Below are 25210 nucleotides of genomic sequence, written 5' to 3'. Positions count from 1 at the left end.
AGAAACACAAAATTTAATATTGCAAGAAAAATTGAATAGAAATAAACGAGTCAATTTTCACGAATCTAACGTCGTATAAAATCCAAGAATATTTATTTCTTTAATCACAAACTTTTCATTCGATATAAATGCCTTGGAGGCCTGGTTTCTGTCTATCTGGAGACTGAAAAAAAAGGAAAAGAAAAAAAGAGAAAGAGAAAAGAGAAAGAGAGAGTGAGAGTGAGAGAGAAAGAGTTAGAGAGAGAGAGAGAGAGAGAGAGAGAGAGTAAGGAGGAGTGTCCCTTGAACAGAGACATTACGCTCGCACTTTAGATAAGAGACCGAGGTGCTCAGTAGCACGGCATGCCGTCCAACCAACCAAGTAGCCACTCTAAAGAAGATATCTTTCTCCTCTTGTCGGTACTGAATCGCGATTTACCCTTCCCTCGTCCCTTTTCTCGAGACAGCCCTCCAAGAATGTGAGAGAGAGAGAGAGAGAGAGAGATAGAGAGGGAGGAGGAGAGAGAGAGAGAGAGAGAACATAGCGATCCGTAGATCCCTGATCATAGAGCAACCGCACGAACTCGTCTTTACCCTATGTACTATCTCCTTTCTTTTCTATAAGATTTATCAACAATCTTCAAGTATAGGTACTCCATGGTTACGGTTCTCAAGAACGATATTATCGTTTATACCTTATACACATCAAATTGTTTTTTTTTCATTTCTCGGAATATCCTTCCATCGAATATAAAATGACTATGGAAGAATTTTATTATTTAAGAATACCTCGAAAAATCTTATGGTACATTTAATATATTTTTTTTATTACTTATGTATATAATAATTTGAAATAAAATTGAAGTTTTGTACTTCGTACGATCGTATTTTAATATTAGTCGTAAAGCTTCGATATAGTTGTTATAATATTAATTATGATTTGAGTTGTTAATAATAATTATTTGGTTATTGAAAGGATATAAGAATAATTATAAATGTAGGAAGATTGATTTTTGATAATCGTATAATGAAAATATTCGTATTTAATAACAAATATTCTGTACTAATGGACGAGCTATTAGTTCAATAGGAATTCCCTTTCTGTATACTAATGTAAATTTAGAAACGTTTATGTCGATGAGATCAGCAGTAATAACACACTAATTCAAATTGTCACGCAATGTTAAAACGTTATTGACCTCGAACGATGTTTCGTATAAGGTAAAGACCCCTAGAGTATTGGGTAGATTCGATGGAGCTTGGCAAACGAACGTCTGCATTGGTATCAAAGGGTCCTCTTGATAAGCCACGAGTCGATATGTTGATTCACGGATTTGAGTTAAACGGCATTGATGTGGAAACGTCGAAACCGTCGCTGACACGAGAAACAAAATCTAATGCATTACGCCATAGGGTATCTCGATATAATTATACACATACACACACACACACACACACACACATATATATATATATATCAATTATATATAGATATGACGTTATAAGTTAAAAGACTAACGACATTATAAATTAATTTCGAAAATTTCTAATCACGATCAAATTTTTAACGTCGTTCCAAGTATTGAAAATATTTCTTTTAATTTTTTCGGTCATTGTAAATATGAATAATTAATGAAGCCTTATATATAACATTACAATAATACCTCAAATTAATTATGAATATTAATTTAAATCCATTGATGATGAGATTAACTAATTACAAACACATATTGTAATTCATAGCGTTTGACAAATATTGTATATACAATTATGACAATTAGATATTAGTGTTATGTTTATTATTTCAATAGGTCAAATATATATATATATGTCGTCACATATTCATCAAGATAGTTTTGCCGAAACTCGAGTTACTATACTCTATACGTATTAATTTCACACGCGACAAACGAGTTTGCGTTCCCATATTAGTATCCTAAACATACAAGAACGTGATATAGAATCGACAGTTTCCTAAGTTAAGATACGGGTTAATCAATCGAATTTAACTAAAAATTCTTGTTTTCTCAAAAGTACGAAGAAATAAAAAATACCTTGTTCTGTATGTACATACGTTACTTGCGTGTTACCACTACTTGATTAGCATTTACTCGAGAGTCGTCTATTTACACCGACTCTGTTTCGATAGTACGATATGGTACGATACTCTCTATACGAAGTCTCAAGCGTGACTAAATAGAAACACCCATCTCGACGATATATATGTACGTATAGGTAAGGTATAGTATGTATATTGACGTAAACAGATGAGATAAACAAACGACACATTGTGCTATCATGTTCGATACTATATGGAATATTTCTTCATCATTCATATTTACAAATATTTAGAAAGTTATATTGACGTAATTAGACGCGCAAAAAACATTTTTTCTTTTTACTCTTTCATAAATAATACGTATGAAAAATATTTCTAGTTTAACTGTGACATCATCACAAACATAGTTTTATATAATATATACGAAGGATATTTCATTGATAGATTGTTTGATTATTCGATTAGACAAATTTTGAATTAATTTAATATCGTCAATAATTTCAATATTTTGATAGATCACTTTTTGAAATGGGTCAAACACACAGATATATACACACGCACATATATATAGAGAGAGAGAATACGCTCGTATTTCTGCGTTCACGCTTCTCAAGTTCGACATGGAGATCAGTGAGATAGTGATATATGCTCCCTTTCGAACTGAATCGCTATCGTGGTATCTGTTAAGCGAGGCTCAGGAGTGGCATAACCGATTGCTTCGTAGATCTCGTATTCTCGACCCATTTCCTTCCTTCCTTCCTTCCTTCCTTCCTTCCTTCCTTCCGTCCTTCCTTCCTTTCTCCTAGTTTCCTCCTCTTAACACGCGATCTACCCAGCCTCCAATGTATACAACACATTCACCAATCACGAACTTGGACGATACATCGATCCTCTTGATATACGATCGACTATATTGAGGATTTTGATCGAGTCCTTAAATTATTTCTTTTTCGTTGTATTCGACATACGTTTAAATCAAATTAAAATAAAAAGAGCTTTCTAAACATTTTATTTTGTTATTATTGTTGTTGTTGTTGTTGTTGTTGTTATTGTTATTGAATGATTAGAAAATAAATTTGGAACGATTGCAATTTATCAGTGTCGAAATCATTTCTTTTTGTTGATTACATTCGAGAATACGTTTTAATGCAAATAAAGAATTTTATTGAAAATCATTTTTATTAAGATCGTTGTACTTTGATGTACTGATTTAAAAATATATTTTTTAATTCTTATTGCTTAAATCGATTAATCAAATTGATAAATTTATAAATAGATGTTACAATCTCTCTCTCTCTCTCTCTCTCTCTCTCTCTCTCTCTCTTTCTCTCTCTTGAAAAGAAACTAAAGCAAAGAGTTCATCGTTCGGTTTAGTCGTTCATTCCGTAACGACTCGAATGATACTAATTCACTAAACAAAATGGAGGTAATAAATATACATAAAGGGTCACGTAGTCACCTGATAAAACTCGTTTGAATATTTTCCAATATTCCGAATGGAAATAAACGAAAAAGAACACACATTGTTTAAATTATTCTTATAATTGATATTATTACTAATTTCTTTTCTTTTTTTTTATTTCTGGCCATTTTTTGTCGATCGATTGATAGAACATCCTTAACAAAGAGAATAGTTGAGAATAAAAAAAGAAAAAAGAAACGTAAAGAAAAAAAAAAAGAACTAAATCACTTTTAGCCAGCTGAATTATGACGATTTAAATCGACGATCGTTCCTCGATATTTTTTTTTTGGTGTATAAAACGTGCCTTCGACTTCTCTCTCTCTCTCTCTCTCTCTCTCTTTTTCTTTTTTTTTCGTTCTCGCAGTTCCATTCCCGCCAATTTAAACTTTCATTTACTTTAATAACTTCTCCTTCGTTATTGAAAGCTTTCCTCAGAGTTTTTTTTTTCTTCTTCTTTTGCTTTCTTTTTTTCTATTTTTTCTTTTCTTTTTTCGTCGAAAGAGAATACCTACGCGTATATTTCTCGTTCGCTTTTCCCGAAGGATTTTCTTTTCTTCTTTCTTTCTTTCTTTCTTTCTTTCTTTCTCTCTCTCGTTCTATCTCGGAATTTCAGGCACACGGTCGATTCGTCGTCTCTTAAAACGCAAGAGAAAAGCTCGCCATGATGCTTCTTCCTACTCCTCTCTTTCTCTCTCTCTCTCTCTCTTTCTTTCTCTCTCTCAATTCGTTTCAAGTTTCAAATTTCGAGATGGATAATCGACCAAAAAGGAATGTTTGAATTCGTCGATGTTTTTCGATGATGGATCGATCCTACGCGGTTTGAAAAAAGATCAAAAAACGGAACGACTCGGAACGACAAATATCGTCTGTGTAATATGTACGTTGTTCAAAAAATAAAAAAGATCAAATAACTTAGGATTCATATATGTATGTTTATAGAAAAGAAATAAAAAATAAGAAATGAGAGAGAGAGAGAGAGAGAGAGAGAGAGAGAGAGAGAGAGAGAGAGAGAAAGAGAAACGTTATGATATTGCAAAGAAATAAAGAACGACGGTGCAAACGAAAGAGCATTAATTAATTTGCTAATTCCACGACGAAGAACTTGCATGAGAAAGAAAATAAAAACAATAAGTTATAAGTAGCCATCCTTTTTCGAAGAATCGCATAATTGAAGTGATATTTAAGAGATTAGAAAAGCTTAAAAGAAAGAAGAAAAAAAGAAAAGATATGATATGTGTTAGCATTAAATTTATCCGATATTAATTATTATTATTAATATAGTAATCGATATCAATCATAAATTGTTATTATGTTATACAGTCTCATGCTTAATACAATTATTGTTACTAAATTAATAATATTAGAATAATCGTGATGCACATATACATTTTATACACCTATAATATAGTATATTATTATTATAATCTCAAAATTAATTTCTTTTTATTTCATCACGATATTAATATTGTAATATTTTTTATTATTATTAAACTACCATTAATGGTTATATTATACCTCAATATAATAATTATTAATATTAGTTGTTACATATAACGAGTAATTTTATTAATAATTCCTTTTTCAAAGATATAGAAACCGTTCTGAACTGTGTAGGCGTTTCGAGCGTTCGAAGTGCAACGAGAGAAAAAGATGATAATAATAATAATGAATGAATGAAAAAAGAAGCAAACAGAAAAATTAAAAAAATAAATAAAAAAAAAAAAAGAAAGGAAATGAAAAAAATGATAAAAGGAAAAGAAACATTCTGCCGTCCGGACGTGCCCGTTTTACAAACGCATATAAGGAGGAGAAGGACCTTAAATGCACGCGAGTATTATAAATGCGCCTGGGACGTTCCTTCTTGGTCCACCTTTTTTCAAATAAATGCTACTACGAAATACACGGGCTCGATCGATTCTTCTTTCTGAGAACTTGCAGTGTTTCTTTTTTTTTTCTTGTTTATTCATGTGTACCACGTTCAATGGTATTCACAAGGGAGAAGAAAGATAAAACACGATCTTTCGTGAATATTTTTTTCTTTTCCTTTCTTTTCTTTATTATTATTTTATTTTTTTTTCTAGAAAAATATGTAACAAAATTTTCGTCTAAAGCATTATTAAAAAAAAAAAAAAAAATCGTTTAAAAAGATATTTCACAATTTTTATTGATCTTCTATTAAATATTATCGAATAATTTTTATTACCTATTGTTCATTTGAATAATATTATTATTATTTTTAGGATGAGTTTTAATCCGTTTAATTTTTGTTTCTTTCTCTCTTTCTCTCTCTCTCTCTCTCTCTCTCTCTCTCTCTCTCTCTCTCTCTCTCTCTTTTTCTTTCTTTCTTTTAAATCGTGACCGTATTTCGTTCATGCATAATACGACAGGGGCCATTCTCGTTTTACTTTCTTGTAAGCAGTTGAGTCCCTCGCGGCAAATTTAACGGCCTTCCGAATCGTGAACGAGTCTATAGAAACTTGAACAGAAACCACTTCCGATTCTCGCCTTGTTGTTAACGAAAGATACGAAATCATGACGACCTTTTTGTTTTTTAAATCATAATAACGATGATCGAGAAAAAAATAAATAATAATTTTGATTGCTCGAAATGTTATCGAAAAAAAAATATATATATATCAACATAAAATTTAATTGTTTGAAATATTATTAAAAAAAGAGAAGAAAGAGAAATTAATTTTAAATAAATGAAAATTAAAAAAGTAAATTAAAAAAATTATTTTCAATTGCTCGGAATATTGTTGAAACGAAGAAAACGAAAATACATTGATAAAAACTTCGTGGTTTCGTTTTGAGGGGAAAGAGAAAAAATCGAATGGAATTTCACCGGCGAGAATTTTTTGTTACGTTTCCAAGTTGGTATTAGCCACAATGAAAGGCGAATTTCACTTTGAACGGAAAAAGAAAAAAGAAAAAAGAAAAAAAAAGGAAAAAGGGAAAAAGAAATGTCGTCCTTCAAGCTCTCTGGTATTTTTCCAACATCATAAAAAATACTTGCCCGGAACGTTCTAATCTTTCTAGGCGATTAATCGCGAGTGATCCTTCCTGCAATAACTTGGACGTAAATTTCAAGCAGAATTGCGTTCCTTTGTGCGAGAGTCCTTGGCCTCTCTTAACGTTTGAAAAACGCTGAAGGAAATATTAACGTTAATATAGCCAACGAAAATAATGAAAAATGTAAAAAAGCATTCATAATTAAAACAACACTGGTACTATGAAAAAAGAAAAAGTAAAAAAGAAAGAGAGAAAAAAAATATGAACTTGAAAGAGGAGAGAGAGAAAGAGAAAGAGAGAGAGAGAGAGAGAGATCCAACACTTTTTTTTACATAAATAATTAGGTCCATTTTGTAATTTAATAAAAAATATAAATTTGAGAGAGAGAGAGAGAGAGAGATCCAACTTTTGTTTTAACATATAACAATTATATAGATCCACTTTTGCAATTTAATAAAAAATATGAATTTGAGAAAAAGAGAGGAATATATATATATATATATGTTTTTTAACATATAACAATTAGTTCCGCTTTTATAATTTATCGAAAAAACATAATAAAATTATAACATCGGAAGAAAAGAAGAACCAAAAAAAAAGAAAAAAAAACGAAAGGGAAACGAACAAATAACAAAAAAAGAAAATTAAAAAAAAAAAAACTAAAAAAACAAGAAAGAAATAGATCGAATACAACAAGATGACGAAAGTTAAAGCGAAATTTTCACGGAACACTTTGATACCTTTATAATCCCGTTAACGTAGAGTCTAATAAGAAAACGTTCAGCAGTTGGTTGGGTGTTAAATTCGAAAATCGTGTTTGCGAAGTTTCCTGGATAGGCGAAGAGTAAAGAGAGTAAGAGAGAATCGTATTCGTGGGGGCAAACTAAAACGAAGAGAACGGTGGGCAGAGATTCTGGCAGGTGTGACAGGCCGGTTAACGTGAGGAAAGGTGCCACACGGTTGGCTAATACGGCAAGTTATCCACTTAGAAATTCGCCTTAATACCACGTAAGAGAAAGAGAGAGAGAGAGAGAGAGAGAGAGACAGACAGACAGAGACAGGGAGACAGAGAAAGAGAAAGAGAGAGAGAGAGAGAGAGAGAGAGAAAGAGAAAGAGAGATAGATAGATAGAGGGAGAGAGAGAGAGAGAGAGAGAGAGAGAGAACTCGAGGTGTTAGGACTCGTGCTTTCGTTGCACTCTCTCCCTTCCTTTAGCCCCTTCCACCCCTTCTCATCATCCCTATCAAAAGTTGCACCAACACTTTCAACACCGTCTAACACACGTACTCTGTGCGCCACCCTGTTACCTAAGTTCAGATAAACCAAGCTAAGTTTCCAGTCTGCTACTTACGAAACTGCCAGCAAGGAAAATGCCATAGCTAAAGTTTATTCGCCGTTTAGGGTTCCCGTTAGAGAAATACACATGGAGACATTGATTTACATATCGATTAACTTATTTAACACCTTAATCAGGATCGCGGGACATTAGATTTTCATTTCGTTTATAGTTTTAGATATGATTGATGTAAGCTACTGTATATATTATTATTATTATTAATGGATGTATGAGTTAAATAATAATTTCGTTATATTTCTTTTGAATATTTTACAATAATAAAATCAACTTGTTAATGGTGAAAATGATTTTGTCTTTTAAACGCTCGTTGATATATATATATATATATATATACACACACGTAGATAAATGATTTATAAGTATTTATGGATTTATTTATATTAAAAAAAAAAGAAGAAATAAAAAAATGAGAAAAAAGTGGAATGTCGAGAGAAAACGATTTTAAACAAAAAAAAAAAAAAGAGAAAAGAAGAGAATGTAGAAATCAGGTTTGCGTTCTCGAAATTCTCGACCTACTTTTTCTTCTCTTTTATCTTACTCCGTTCACAATCTCGCTACATTTTCTACTCAAGATCTGGCCGGTTTCAATCAGTATATCCCGATTAATTTCTACGGTTATCTATACTCCCATCTATTATCTACATCACATATGGTATGATCGAAAGTTTCTAACTGATATTAAATTCACCTGTTCAATTGCGATACACATTTAATTCGATACGAAAACCATTTGATTAATTACACTTTCTCGAGATTTCTTCAGCTATATTTTTTTCCTTTCTTTTCTTCAGACCGCAAAACTAGGAAAAATACTTTAAGAAATTTTTTGCAATCTGACATTGATGTTTAAAATCACTATCGATAACTTTCGATCATCATCGTATATATATCTACGTATCGTATACGATAAAGTTAATTGCTTCTTAACAAAGATATGAAATTAATCGATGAATGATAAAAGTTATAGAAGACAAAGGAATGCAAAAAAAAAGAAAAAAGAAAAATAAAAAAAAAAAGAAAAAAAAAAAGAAAAGTCTTACATCAGAATTTTATCGACAGGTTGTTTCGATTATGCTACTAGGTAAAAATGATTTCTCTCTTCATCTTTCTTTCTCTTTCTTATATCGACTCGAAGCAGTTGGTTCATGCTACGAGAAAATCGAAAAAGGTTCGCCCTTGGAGTCGCGACTTTCGAACGCAAACACATTTCCGTGCTTCTTTATGGCGCAAAATGTGCGAGATGGTTTCCTTCGACACCTTCCTTTTATCCTTTTCTACACGGCCTTTTCGCATCGGCCTACGAAAAGTCTTTCCCGTCCGTACATATGTGTGTGTATGTATGTATGTATGCATGTATAGTACGTTCGTTCGTTCCATCGGGATTTGCAAAGGTTGGATTCGACGCGATCTATCGAAGGAACGACGCCAAACTCTACGAAAAGTTGACACGAGACGAAATTGCTTTTGGCTTCCTTCAACATATACACACACACGCACATATATATATATATATACACATATATATTTTTTGTAAATATCGTTCCGTGTATATACCTTTCCATTGCTTTCTCGAACTGTTCAAAGTCGAGGCTAATCGATTCTTTCTTTAAATTTGTCTAAAGTATTATTATGCATGATAGAAAAAAACAACAAAAAAGAAAGAAAGAAAGAGAAATTTGTATATTGGATTTTTTATTTAAAAATGATAGTTCTATCGTCGTTCAATCGTAAAATTAAATTGTATTTATTTTGGAATGATCATCTTCTTAATCAGAATTATTTTATAAGATAAGATATCGTATGCTTAGTGCTTATCATTCGAAAATTATTACAGTATGTTTTTCCAATGATATTTCTAAGATATTTAGTGAACGTTCTAAGATTCAATAACGAAAAATTATTACACAATTTTATATTTCGTTAAAAATATTTATGAGAGTAAAACAAAGAAGAAAATGTAATTGGTAAACGTTCTTATCAACTGGTAATTAATTAATATCTAATTCTACATTACAAAACGTGTTGATGAAAGACGATACGAAAAAAAAAAAAAAACAAGAAAAAAAGAATGAAAATAAAATCGCGATTATAGTGATATCGTAGGAATGATAAGGATTAATTAATATCTTATTCTATATACTATATAAAAGGAGTTGATAAGATGCTAGATAATTTGATATTCTACTAAAAGTGTTTAGAATCATAAACTCTAATAGAAGAATAGTGCGATCGACAATATTACTGTTGACTGAAACGATAAAAGTTACAATTATCATAATCTTATTTTGGATTACGAAATAAAGATACTTAAAAAATAGAAAAATAAAGAATCATATAAGAATGTGTTAACCATTGATAAAAAAAAAAATAATAATAATAATAAAACACAAACACACAACGATATATCACGAGCTTTCATGTCGTGAGATCGTTTTCCCTGAAAAGAAATGATGGCGTCGAAAGCAGTTTAAAAGCATATCGTGCGAGTGTCCAGCATGAAAAGAATCCATTTTCGAAGGCAATCTCTACGAAAGCTACCTGGATGAGATTCAGTTTGGTTTGACCAAACAGAGAAAAAGAAAGAGAAAGAGAAAGAGAGAAAACTAAGTAGGTAGCAAAAATGGTACTCACGATATCGAAATCCAGGTTCTCGGCAATCCAATCCCTGCCTTGCTTGAACTCATCGTGCAGACCCATGATGTAAAGGGTATCCAGACCATCGACTATGGTCGCACCCATCGTGGACGTGCCGAAGATACTGGCGCTGTGGCCCTTCTTCGAGATCGGCCTGAGCTCGTTTTTCCCCCAGGCGTACCTCACGTAATTGTCCCAGCCGTGCTTCATCATCTGGACAGGGCAGAAATAAACGTTCAAGTGGTATGCTCTTGATCGAGAAAACAGAGAAGGAGGAAGAAAATGGGGAAGGAGAGAGTAGTAGTAGTAGTAGTAGTAGTAGTAGTAGTAGTAGTAGTAGTAGTGGTAGTAGTGTAGTTTCTCTCGTTCGAACGAAAAACTAGTCAAGGAAATCTTGGAAACGATTACGACCTTGGTACGACGACCGTGTCGACTGTTCCCTATCTCCTTGATCTTTCATTGTTTTTTTTTGTATTTTTGTTTTATTTTTCTTTTTTATTTATATTTTTATTTATATTTTTATTTATTTCTTTTTTATCTCCGAACTACCTTCGCTGATAGTCGTCATGTGTTTCGTACGTTTTCTTTTATTTCCATCCTTTCTTTTTCTTTTCTTTTTTTATTTTACTACGACGTCTTTAGAGATAGATTGAATATTCTTTTTATGATATTTGTCGTTTATTTATTTATTTATTTATTTTATTGATAAGCGATGAGTAATATTTAGTTTTAGGAATTGAGATGAACTTTCTCGTTGATATAATATAAATTTGAATATAATAGAATAAAATTATAATAATATACTATAATTATATATAACATATATATATCAAAGATATCACAGAGAATGGACATCGTTAAGTTATAAACGCCGAGCAATTTCAGATTTCTTTTAATAAGAGAATTTCGATTGGACCACCCAAGAGAAACAAGATCGTTCGTGGATTTCTTGGAAAAGTCGAAAAGAATGGTGGCATAGCTCGGCGTTAGCTCGTAAGGAAGTTAGCAAAAGAAGGATCGTTAACAATCTTGGATATTCCAGGTGTTCACAAGAGAATCGTCGTTGTTCCTACCGGTAACCTGTGATATCCTGTGATGATAATTGCCCAGGAGGCAATATTCTTTGTGATAGAAGGATGAAGGGAGTAGGAAGGAAAGCAGAAGAAGAAACAAGAAAAAAGATGGACGTGTGGAGTGGAGTGGAGTGTTTCACTTAGAGGAGAAGATCTCGGTTTGTCTCGTGAGAGATTCATCTGCGGAATGTTTCTCGTCTTTCGTTTCGTTCTTCAACAATGAAGAAGAAAAAGAACAAGAACAAGAAGAAGACGAAGAAGAAGAAGAAGAAGACGAAGAAGAAGAAGGAGAAGAAGGAAGAGGAGTAGAACGAATAAACAAAAAAAAATATATGGAGAAGAAGAAATTCCACTTCCGTCCTGAGGTCGTTCGTTCCTACGTTTATCTTCTTCTAAACCGCGAATCTTTTTCTATCTCTCATTCTCTCTCTCTTTCTCACACTGTTACATAGCCATCAGAGGTAGATGACTTCATTCCGCGCGAAATGAAGTTCGTTTCTTCGCGAGGACTTTTCCTCCCCGAGCTACTCGAGAACAGAGGAAATGAAAGTTTGTTTTATTTGGAAGCTACGAAATGGCTCGAAGAAGACAACGAAAACGACGATACCGGAGGAGGAGAGTTGGAATGAACGTTACCGAGTATATACTATACTCAAACTTTTTCTTCCTTCTTACTATATATAAATCCGTTCAAAAAAATCGCGTAAAGGTTCGACCAAGGTTGAGTATCGGGATCTTTATTTTATGATTCTTTTTGTTTAAAAAGAATTTATTAAGTTTCTATTTCGATAGAGAAAATTCGAGGATAGGTTCTTAACGAAACGATGTATAAATAATTAAATATATTCGATAGATCCCTTCCTATCAGACAGAAATTTCAATGAATATTTTTGAAAAACAGTAAGATCCAACCGCAAAGTATAACGATCCCTTCTGGTTACTTGCCATCCGTAGAACATTATTTTCTCTTCCACCTTTATGATTTTTCGTTCCATTTGCCGAGATACCTTCGGTCACGGCACCTTCATCGCGTTTTTATGACGGCATAATTTAAGGGCAATATAATAACCCAGGACTCTTTAGGTCCACAGTGCTAACGGTAGAAGCGTTATATTTTTACTCTTTTACAATTTCCTGGAGAAGGGAATAAAAATCAAAGAAAAGTAGCGTTCTCTCTCTCTTTTTCTTTTTCTCTCTTTCAGGTAGAGATAGAATGAAAAGGAAGTATCAAGCGATGTAATAAAAATTGCTACACGATGAGTTTGAATTTTATCGTGCAGCGTAGAAAGTTTCTCGTGCAGTATGATAAAGAAAGAAAGAAAGAAAGAAAAAAAGAAAAATAAATAAATAAATAAATACAAAAAAAAGAGGAAGAAGAAAAAGAAGAAGAAAAAAAAGAAAGTAAGTATTTATTATTAATGAACAAATCTAACTGAACGCGGTACGATAAAATTTGGAATTAGTTTATTATATTACTCGTTTGCCAATTACTTTAACGAAACGAAACGAAACGAAACGAGACGTCCCTGAATTGAAAATTAAAATTGAGACTTGTCGTTGTTATTCGTTTCGAATTAAAAAATACAATTTCGTGGTTCAAACGTCGATGTTATCGGTCAGTGCGAGAACATAGAAAATTGTAGCAAGCTTCGACGTGTCAGGTTTGCTTCGTTGCTCGTGCATCGTGGCTATCAACCCTTCCGCCATTATCCATGTAATCGCGGCTAATTTGTTCGTAGAAACCACGGTAAATGTTCGCCGCACGAGCGGCCCTCGGTCGGTAATCTGGTTAACATCCATGTTAGGATTAAACCATTAGCTTCGGTGTCAGACACCGGGGACTAAGGATGAAGAGAGAAGGTGAGGGAGAGAAAGAGAGAGAGAGAGAGAGAGAGAGAGAGAGTGAGTGAGTGAGTGAGTGAGTGAGTGAGTGAGTGAGTGAGTGAGTGAGTAAATGAGTGAAACAGTGAGAAAGTATGTAAGCGAGTGTGTGAGAGTAAAAGAGAAAGAGAGAGAGGTAGAAGCAAAGCTTACATATACGACGTGTGCCTTCACTCAATTATTCCCCATTTGTTGGCGCCATTTTTGCGCAAATCTTTTTCTTTGACTTTTTCTTACAATTAGCCCGATTCTCCAGCGTATTGTCCCTTTTTGCTACGATTTACAGGTAATTTCGTAAAGTGCCTCCCAACAAGATTGGAAAGCAGTGATAGATACAACATGTAATTATACAATATTATTATATAGGATGTTCGATCTTTTCGACGATGATATTATTCAAATTATAAATCCATCGAGAATTCTAGATAGGAAATATTTCAAATTTAATTTCATCGGGGATTTTTGAATGTTGAATTCAACGAGGTTACAAAACGTGAAGTACGATTTCCAGTTGGACTAACTTCGACACGAATTAATCTGTACCAATGCGCATCGCCATCACAATCAACCAACCAACCAACCAACCAACCAACCAACCAACCAACCAACCAACCAACCAACCAACCAACCAACCAACCAACCGACCGACCGACCGACCGACCGACCGACCGACCGACCGACCGACCGATCGACCGACCGACCGATCGACCGATCGACCGACCAACCGAACGAACGAACGAACGACTGTGCTCGTGGTTTTTTTCGAGACCAACGCCGAGGACACTCGAGTGCTCGAATGGAAAATTTCATTGGATGAATGGCGAGAGAGTGGAAAGTATCAGCGAACTGTGTGCACTCGATCCTTGAAAATCGAGAATGGTAGGATATATTTTCCAAATTGGCCGAATTCTGAATTTTCATTAATAAACAGAATACATTGGGAAAGTTTGAAAGAAAAGAGGAAAAAGAAAGAAAGAAGAAAGAGGGGAGAATTAAATAAAAAAATGTGGAAAAAAGATTGCTTTAATTTCCGATCCAAAGAGAACTGAATAAATGAGTAGAAAGATAAAGAAATATTTTTCTCTCCTTATTTCTTTTTTCTTTTTTATTTTTTTACAATTATATTTTTTCAATTCGAACATGAATTTTAATGCTATATTTAATCCTTATAGATGTCTTAAGAAAAAATGTAATAGAAACGTCGTTAATATCGTCGTTTTGTTCTGACTTTAACTTCTTTTACTAGAAAAAGAAAAGAAAAAAAAAAAGAAAAGATAAATACATAATTCATTCGTTCGTTGCCTTTACTAAATAAAAAAATATAATAATTCGCAATTCACGATCTAATAATTTATTCAATCTTTCCAATTTCCGCTCTCGGTCCATTTTATTTTTAATCCAAATAAATTTTTTATATCTCTATATCAACTACCGATCGAAAATTTAACAGTGATCCTCTGATGAAAGGTAAAATATCCTACCTTGTAATCGAAAACGGAAGGATAATATTGGAATTATCAACATGGACGTTCCAGGATGAACGATGGTTCGTTGGATCGAATTTCGAGATTCTTGGGATTTAATGAGATCACGTAACGAATGGACGCTTATAATTGGACGCGTCCTGCCGTGAAGTCGGGCTCGCGCCTCGATGCACCGGATGATCCTGAGGGAACCGTGCGCTATGTATAATACACATGTAGTAATATAGTTCATGTACGTATATATAAATGTGCATATACACATGTACACGCATATGTGCGCACGTGTGTATATATATGTGTGTATACGTATATATATATATATATATATATATATATATATATATATATCCGGCGAAAATGTATAAACGTCTTTTGCGAGAGGAACAAGTTGAAGGTAATTTTCCGCTTAGCGAGCAAGAAAAACTGGCGACGATAACGTTCCTTTGAGCGTTGATGTCGTCCAATCGCGTAGCTCCAAAGAAATATATTTCAACATTAAATTTGTGAATATTTTTTACTAACACCGAGAGAGAGAGGGGGGGGAACCATGAGGGATTACATGTCCCGAAAGTGTGAAAATCTTTTGGATAAGAGAGACGAAAAAGACAGTAGAACGTTTCATCAAGATTTTTGAAAGATTCAGTCTAGACGTGCTGGAACCAAGAACATACTGATGGAAGAGTTCAAGAATGGTTGCTGAACGTGTTTGTGTGTTCAGACCGGTGGGCGCCAGGATACACTATAAATTCCTGTCTCAGCAAGCTCTTGCATTCTATTTTCTTTTCTTTTCTTTTCTTTTATTTTTATTTCTATTTTTTTTTCCTTCCACCTCTTCCTTGCGTACAAAAGGAATGGACTGGCACTGGGCTTAGAGGGTTCAGTCTGGAGCCTGGCAGGGCGTGAGAGCCACGACACTATAGGACTGTCTCTCTCTCTCTCTCTCTCTTTCTCTCATATACACATACATATACACACATATACACTTTCTCTCTCTCTCTCTTTCTTTTGAACGTACAAAATTCGCTGTTGGAGAGTGCCTTAGGAGGAATCTGCGTAGAGCTATACACACACAAATACACATATATATACTTATATATATACACCGACACCTTACGTCTCTCTATTGTGCACCAAGTGCAAGGAGCTTAGGCAGAAACGCCCCTGGATATCTGGCTCATGCAGACAGGAAGCGAGAACGAATAAGAGAGAGAGAGAGAGAGAGAGAGTGAGAGAGAGGGGAGAGGAGGATAGAGAAGGAGAGAGGGAGAAAGAGAGAGGGAGAAGAAGAGAGAGAGAGAGAGAGAGGTTAAGGTCGAGGAGCCGTTCGAGGGAATCCTACACGGATGCCGTTGCTTCAGGCCACTCCACCCGGCTTACCATAATTATGGCTTTGTTTATTATTGTTAGGCGAGTCGTGCATTGTGCCATCGAGGGGCTAATAGCGTGAATTAATCTCCGCTAAGTGGGAGCCGGTGCCAACGATGTTCCACAACCTTCTCCAGCAGGTCTCTCTCGCCCACGCCAAATCTATTCTCTGACCTTCAATGAAAGACGGCATCGAATGGTGCCAGAGTTCTCTTCCTCTTCCTCCTCCTCCTCTTCTTCTTCTTCTTCTCCTTCTTCTTCTTCTTCTTCTTCGTTGTTCCTGTTCCTGTTCTTGAAGCTGTTGCTGCCAACATATCTCTCTTGCTCTCTTTTTCTAGTTTGTTAAAAGGAACCGCCATGTCATTGTCCTGCTGGCACACCAAGCATCGATAGACAATACGACTTTGTCTTCCTTGCCGACGTGTCCTTCAGTAGTACTCCTTCTCTCTCTCTCTCTCTTTCTCTTTCTCAATCCTTCTCCTTCTCTCTCTCTCTCTTTCTCTTTCCTCTCTAAGGTGCCCTACTACGAATGAACGGAGAAAGGATTCGAGGAGCTGGAAATGGTAATCCGAGTGGAAGAGACTTGAACTGGTAGGAGGTAAATGCAACGATCAAGAGAGTTCCAAGGCATTTTATTATATCTTTTTCTCTTGCCCTTTTCCTTTTCTTTACTTTCTTTTTTCTTTTTTTTTTTTTTGCTTTTAGAGAAGGTAAGCATACGTCTACGTACACGTAACCAGGATCTAATTTATTGGATAAAGTTTTGAGAAGTTAAAGTACAACGTCAGCTACTAATTTTTTTCTCCTCAACCTCTTCTTGAGGTCCAATCCAGCTTGGCCCGGCCCGGCTCGGCTCGGCTCAGCTCGGCCCGGCTCGGCTCAACTCTGTTTTATTTTACTCTACTCTGCTCGACTCGGCCATGCTTTTTTTTCTCGAGATCCATTTGACCGATCAGTTTCAAGATCGTGGATTAACCATCGTCGGTAACGAGGTCAAGAATGATTACTGAGATAGTAATCGCCCACGTGTTCTTTCTCCGCGTATAAAAAGAAGACGGAGTACTAGAAGCGTCGGCAAGCTAATTTTATTCTCGTTAATACGACGGCCACGTCGGCGCCGTTGCTTTCGCAATTAGATCTCGAGATAAAAGAGACCAGTAACCGGCAACCATGACCAGTAAGACAAAGTTTAGAAGCAAAATTAGACGTCCGTTGTACATGTTGTATCTTCGATCTTCACAGTAGTCGAACTTTTTTATTTAAATCGCGACGATCTTTATTTTAGGAAAACAGAAAGAATGAGAAAGAGAGAGAGAGAGAGAGAGAGAGAGAGAGAGAGAGAGAGAGAGAGAGAGAGAGAGAGAGAGAGAGAGAGAGAAGGAAAGAGAGAAGATCGAGTGACGATGTGTTTGCTTAGAATTTGCAATTTACATGATGATCACCGAGTAAATGACCAGTGTCATTAAGATAATCTTCGTGGTTAGTGTACGTGCTGGTGGTGTGTACTTCCACAACGTTCAATCTTCGAGATAACACGGTACGATTTAGGTATAAACATAGATGCACCGACGAACAAAGGATCGACTTACTCGAATTACCACAAGTACAAAATGGTCTTTCCTTCTTTCTTTATCTCTTAACATTTTCGAGATTCGGTAATTCGTGTGTTAAATGTTGAGAACTGGACGAACAATGGACGTGAGTTGTTCGTATAAAAGACGTCGATTGACGTTCTCGTTGAGACATCTATTTCTAACAGAGATAAGGAAAATCCTGAGGAGATGAGTCATCAATTTGTTACACTCGATTTTGTCCTTTCCTTCTTTTATCTTTTCTTTATCATCATCGTCGTCGTCGTCGTCGTCATCAGTATGATTATTATTATTATTATAATTATTATTAATTATAGTTCACAATTGAAATAAAAACGAATAAGTGTTACTTGCATTTTTCGACCGTTCTATCTCATACATATACATATATAGTATCACTACTCAATACTTCGAGTTAGACGATCGTAACTCAATGAATCATAAGATGACCGTATATGTCGTAAGCATTCATTCATAATTGAAAGGAGAACGTTCCGCTAACGGATCAACCTACTTAAACATCCATATAACAAATACGAACATATGAGTTAAGTAATTGAACTCTTCCATATATGTATCGTTCATTTATGTATATACGAATAACAGATCGAATTAGTATCAAATTTTTTACAGAAAGATAATCTATGTATAGAGAATATCTATGTAGAAACGTTTAAAGCACTTTTCTAGAAACATTAACGATCAAAGGAGTCTTAATTAATCATTTATTTTTTCTTCCTTTTTTTTTTATGCTTTTAATTACGCTTAGACACGAACAAGTTCGTGACATTGCAATTCCCTAGACTCGTGGGATCGTCATATCGATTAACAATAATAACTAGAAGCGCCATTTAACCCAATGTTACTAATGGGAACGAAAGGTGTGCCGATTAGTATGCACAGCACTCATCCTGCATTGCGATTCGTAATTGCAAAATGTGCTAGACAGAGAGAGAGAGAGAGAGAGAGAGAGAGAGAGAGAGAGAGAGAGAGAGAGAGAGAGAGAGAGAGAGAGACATAGATAGAGAGATAGATAGATAGAGAGAGAGAGAGAGAGAGAAAGAGAGAGAGAAAGGATGTCGTAGTTGACATAGTTTCGATTAACGTCAGTAACACGACAGCTTATGTCGAGGAAATTTGTTCGACGTGTTGTTTTTATTTTATTTTATTTTTTGTTTTACTTTATTTCATTTTATTTCTCTTTTTTAAGTTGTTCGTAAAAGTCAAAACAAGATGGCTCCTGAGATTGCGAGTCAACGTTACGAGTCAGTCACTCATCAGAAACACGTAAGACGTGAAGAAATTTACGATCTCCACGGACTGAAAGTTTCTTTTCGAAGCACCATACTAAGGTAGAAAAAGAATAGATAAAAAAATAAAAGAGAAATAAGAAAAAAAGAAAAACAAGAAGAGAGAGAGAGAGAGAGAGAGAGAGAGAGAGAGAGAAAAGAAAGAAGGGGAGCAAAAACGAAGGAAAAAAAAATAGATCGTAAAATCCAGTTGACACTCTTCGCCGCAGACTTTTAATGGAGGTTCCCCTCGTAATAAAATTTACGAACTTACGTTTTATCACCTTGATATCTAATCGTAACTATTTTGATAGTTAACGAAAGATGTCGTCTTCGTCGTCGTAGTCGTTCGTTTAGAGCTTCGACTTATTTATTTACTTAATAGATTTTAAAATGATCGAGTGTTACGTACGTACATCGTAAGTAACGTTACGTACGTACGTTGCAATAATTACGAAATGTAGAATAGTGATGGCAGCGAAATTGATGGTCGTAGGGTGGGGGTAAAACTCGACGAAGAGACCTAGCTATTATTTTAAACGTTCGTGGTGGTTATTCGATGGAAATACGACTAGAGATGAGGTTTCACGAGAGGTACAGAGAAAGAGAGAGAAAAAGAGAAAGAGAGAGAGAGAGAGAGAGAGAGAGAGAGAGAGAGAGAGAAAGATAAAGAAAAAAATATAAAAAAAATAAGGGTGGGAAGGAATGGAAATAGTATGCCGTTGATGGAAGGGATGAAATCAGTCGTTTTTCTAAAGAGAAATCTCGAAGAAACACCCTTAATGTGATTGACTCGTTATCTCTCTCGAAGCTTTTACTAAGTTGAAACCACCACCACCATTTCTGTACCCTCCCGATCCCTTTTCATCGTGCATATTCATCTTAATACTTTTTACTAAATTAATTAATTACATGAACACACACACACACACACACACACACACACATATACACTTTTGCATGCATCGAAAATATGCACCAATGTTTTGAAAATAGACATCGTATTTTCCAACATCAATATCGCACAACGACGATAACATTTTTTTTTAATACTTTTCCTACTGTTATTAAAAACTATAAGTATAGTTATCGATATCATGTTAACGAGACCATCAAAGAATAAGATTCATTCGCTTCCCTCTTGAATTAGATCGCTTCGTTACCCAGATTAAACTGTTTCTTCGGTCGACGAAAGAAAAGAAGAGTTCAACCCCTGTCCTTAGTAAATTATACACAAGTGGATTTTATTTAGCAGAAAAGAGGGAAGAATAGACTGATCTACTTTTCAGTTAACGAACAGATCGATCTTTCCGTCCTTTTTCGGGCTTTTCATTTTGCTTTCTATTTTTTATTTATTTATTTCTTTTCTTTAATCCTTCTACTCTTTATTTTATAAATAACGATGGGGCTTGCATAAACGATTATAATATATTTTTATAATTCTATTTTTTTTCTTTTTTACTTTCCTTCTTTTTTTTTTCAATCGAAGTCATCGTTCGTAAACACCCCTGTATTTTTATTTCTTTCTTACATTTTTTAATCAATTGTCACTTGTCTTCTTCTTTCTTTTTTTTTTTTAATTAGAAATAAAAAAACGAAAAAAGCAATTCGTACAACAAAAGACTTGTTACAGATCGTTCTCGAAATTCCTAACGTCGAATTTTCAATGTCCTTTCATTAATCCCAAGCCCCGCAATCGGTTTTTACCATCGGTCCTTCTCTTTATGGTTCAAACACCACACCGTCATCATCGTCACAGCACCACTACTAACGCATCACGCGAATATCGACATCGACACAGTGGAACAAAACGGTCGAGCACAAAAGACTCGTCGATTCCTTTTTCCACCCTTACGATTCCCTTTTAATTTCCGTCTACCCTTTGCCGAGACGAAAAGTAAAAGTCTCACGCGAATTCGCGCAATATCGTTCTTTAATCGAACACTACGTTTCATAGCCAAAGTTAAAGTTAATCGTTCGCGAATTTCGAGACGGAAGAATCCATTCCCTTTGTTGAAGATTTCTTCTCGTTGTATTTACGATCGAAAGCCTTTCGTATCTCGCTGATATCGCGAAAGAAATGATTCGATGAGGCTAATTTTTCTAAAAAAAAAGAATGAAAAGTAAAAAAAAAAAATAAATAAAGAGGAAGAAGAGAAAGTGATATTATAATATACACGTTTCGCATTTTTTTAATTTATAACATATTTTCTTTTTTCCCTTATGAATTTTTTGACATGTATGAATAATTTTGTTTCAATGATGCAAACGATTTTTGTATGTTAGCGACATAAAAAGAGAGAATTCGATGGAGCTGTGTAATTCGTTAAATAAAAAAGAAAATAAATAAATAAAAAAATTAAATAAAAAGATAGAAAATAAATTTTGTTGATTTTTAATTCGTAATAATTTTTATTTGTGAATTTGATAAATCGTAATTGAGGAATATAACTTGTTTTTTATTATTCGAACGGATTTCATATTTCAAGTAGCTCGATTAAATCGAATCTGATAAGAAATATTTCACTGTCAATAATACGCAAAAAAAGAATTCAATTTGTTAAATAAATAAAAATATAAATAAATTACTGGTTTATTTTGTCAAAATTTTTATTCGTGGCTTTAATAAATGGGGTAGATGAAGAGTATAATTTCTCTTTTTTTTTAATTATTCGAATGGATTCTATATCTCAGTGATATGAAAAGAGAAAATTCGATGAGGCTTATTCGTTAAACAAAAACAGAAAAGAAAGAAAAAAGAAGAAAGAAAGAAAGAAAAAAATAAATAAATTACTGATATTTATCTTATAATGATTTTTGTTTATGACTTTGATAAATCGTAGTTGGAGAATATGATTTGTTTTTTTAATGATTCGAATGGATTTCATATCTCAGTGATATAAAAAGAGAAAATTCGATGAGGCTAATTTGATAGAAAAAATAAAAATTGAACAAATAAATAAATTACTGATATTTATCTCGTAATGATATTTACGACTTCGATAAATCGTAGCTGAGGAATATAATCTACTTTTTTTCTAGTACTTTGAATGGATTCCGCATCTCGTTGATAGAGAAAGAGAAAATTCGATGAAGCCGATTTAAAAAAAAAATAAATAAATAAATAAATAAATAAATAAATAAAATAAATAAATAAGTAAAAATGAAAATAAGAGATAAAAAGAATTTAAAAAATTTCTGATCTATTTATTTCGCAACAATTTTCATTTATGACTGTGATAAATCCTAACTGTGGAATATTAAAAAAGAAAAAAAAAGAGGAAGAAAAAAAGAGAAAAATATAAAAAAATTTCTGATCTGTTTATTTCGTAACAATTTTCATTTATGACTGTGATAAATCTCAGCCGAGGAATATATATATAAAAAGAAAAAAGAGAGAGAGAGAGAGAGACAGAAAAAAGAACCTTTTTTAAAAGCAAAACATAAATAAAAAAAAAAGTTAATTTTTTGTACTTTCAGTAGAAGTTGAAAAGAGATGTTCGACGTTTTCTCGTAGCTCGATTAATCGAATCTGATAAGAAAATGTTTTTGAAAGGCGTGTTCTGGGTGACACGGTAAAGTAACGGCAAGAAATCGAAACGCAGATCGTTTCTTTTTCGTCTTTCCAGGATCGACGTCGCGATTAATTCTGTTGACTCGGCAAACGCTTAAATCATCCTCCAAGGGAGGAAGGACGCGCAGCGAACTATAATTTTCAAGCAAGAAACGAAGACTCAGCCGGTCGTTTCTCCGACGAGTAAAATAACGAGACGAAGACTACGAAGGAAGAAAAAGATAAAAAAAGAAAAAAATAACAAAGTGAAAGAGACAGAAAGAAAGAGAGAGAGAGAGAGGGAGAGGAAGGGAGAGAGATAGAGAGAGAAAGAAAGAGATCATAAATGTAGGAAAGAACGAACGAATGTCATTGAAATCCCATCTAAGTGGAAATTGGAGATCGTAAATTAAGTTAATTACGTCATTATCTTCGTTTACCTTGGCACGTTCGTAGAATCGGCGAAGATCGATCGATCATCTTTCTTTTCTTCCTCGTGTAAAAGGATTTTCATATTTTAAATTTAAATTTTTTAAATCTAATTTCATAAAGATATATATGTATGAGATATCGCTAAATATTATTTATATGATAATAATAATGATATTAGAGAACTAATTCATTTATATATATAAAATCTTTTACTAATGCTTCAACATTTTTGATTAAAGATTATTCATTCGTAAGATAATACTGAGTACAAGGTAGATCGATTCGAATTTATAAAACTTTATCTACGTTTATCTCGTGACACAAAAAATGTATCTTTAACACAAAAATCGTAGAGCATGGAGAAACTTTTTTTTGACTACCTTTTTTTCTGGTGCTTCAAGATATCCTTCCTTTTCTTCTTCATCTTTGTCATCATCATTTCCTTAGATCTTTTTTGTCTTCTTATATATAATAAAAAGATTAGAGAGATAGCTTATTATATTATTATATTAGAGAGACACTTACCGTCATAGGATTCGTTAACATCACGATAAGAGATAAGAAATATCTTTAATCTATGTAGATTATCGTCGATCAAACGATATTCAATTTCTGCGATAAGAACTCCGATTTTGTTCGAAGCAGTCTCGGAAATCCGTTATCATCGATTTTTTTTTCTTTTTTTTTACAATTTTCAAGCAACTTTTCTCTTTATATATAAGTATATGTATATACGTATGCATCGTGTTAAGTCATGTTAACCACTTTAAATGGATCACAACATATATTTATGTATATATACATATAGATTTTGAAGGAAATTGATGATTTCGGTTTGCGAGATTGCATCGTTGGAGAGGACGGAATAAACTGTATTCATCGAGAGAGGTCGAAAGGCTCGATTCGAACTTTTGGTCGAGTGGAGGACGATGCCTCGTAAAGTTACTGTTTCAAATCCATACTTATGAAGTTAATAGCGGAGCGCGATAACGCTTTAAGTACATAAACCCGTTCGTTGGTGCGCATAAAATTTGGCTGCTGGGATACCTTTGCCACTAAAATATACCTTCCACTAGCCAAACTTTCTTATTCCACGTACACGAGAGGATTTATGAAACGAGAAGGATGGCAAATCGGTTTACGATTTAATAAACCGATAAGATTCGTCATTGTGATACATGTTCACTAAAATTATAGTTGAGCTGTTTAACGATATAGCTGAACAATTTAAGGTAAATGAAGGTAAATTTTATTTTTAAGATTTTACTCCCGAAGATTATATCTCGATCTAATAGAAAATAACTCACCTCCTTGATCTTCTCACGTCGTTGATGAGTGACATCATCCAATGGCGGATTGGGTGGTCTAACGACGTAAGGACCTGGAAGTGGTGCTGGTGGTGGTGCAACGGCAACAGAAACTACGGAAGGCCTATGAACCGTCCTAACGAGGGTGAACATTCGACGATCTTGTTTATCTTCGATTCTGTTCTCTTCGCGAGCCAAACCTTGCCCAGCAAGTCCTCCAGCAACAGCACCAGCACCATCGGCAGCACCACCACCAGCACCGCCAACAGGTACAGCATTATCCTGGATCCAAGCTGGATTTACTTGTTCCGCACGTTCCTCTGGTGCGACACCTCTTTCAACGACACTGGTCAGGTCGCGTCTGGTTACGAATGTTCCAGTTAATAGAACGATCAGTATCACCGAAAAAAGTCCACTGATCGCTAGCCTCTGCATCAACCTCATCTCGCCAATGCACCACTTGCTCTTACTTCCACAGCAGCCACTTTCTATCTCCGTCTCAGGCAACGTTCCACTCCTATCCACGGAACTGCACAATCGCATCGCGTGCCGCAGGACACCTTTTGTAAGTCAGAACCCTTTGTCCTTTTTTGTACCTTCGTTCGGTACCTACATATCTACCTTTCTTTGTTAAACGGACTGTCGCGGGACGATCCAAAGACACGATCTCGATAATCCTTATTTCTCTTATTTTTAATAAAGGATTTTCGAATCTTGTCCTTCCCTCTTTT

General features: G+C 34.3%; 1 protein-coding gene across 5 annotated transcripts in view; it reads right to left on the bottom strand.

The window, feature by feature from the left end:
• LOC127063243 (mannosyl-oligosaccharide 1,2-alpha-mannosidase IA-like) overlaps positions 1-25210 on the bottom strand; it is an 84517-nt gene that overhangs the window by 22093 nt on the left and 37214 nt on the right. For 3 of the 5 annotated variants that reach the window (XM_050992721.1, XM_050992717.1, XM_050992719.1), the window contains 2 exons: positions 24480-25039; positions 10501-10716 (listed from right to left, as the gene is read on the bottom strand). In XM_050992721.1, the coding sequence (XP_050848678.1) occupies positions 10501-10716; positions 24480-25022 (759 nt within the window). In that variant the 5' untranslated portion in view covers positions 25023-25039. Of the gene's footprint in view, positions 1-10500; positions 10717-24479; positions 25058-25210 lie in introns of all 5 variants that reach the window. The other 2 variants (XM_050992718.1, XM_050992722.1) reach the window with 2 other exon arrangements.

This window comes from Vespula vulgaris, chromosome 4, assembly GCF_905475345.1.
Source record: "Vespula vulgaris chromosome 4, iyVesVulg1.1, whole genome shotgun sequence".
Lineage (NCBI taxonomy): Eukaryota > Metazoa > Arthropoda > Insecta > Hymenoptera > Vespidae > Vespula > Vespula vulgaris.
The sequence above is the reverse complement of the archived record's forward strand: the minus strand, read 5'-3'. Positions and strand labels throughout refer to the sequence as shown.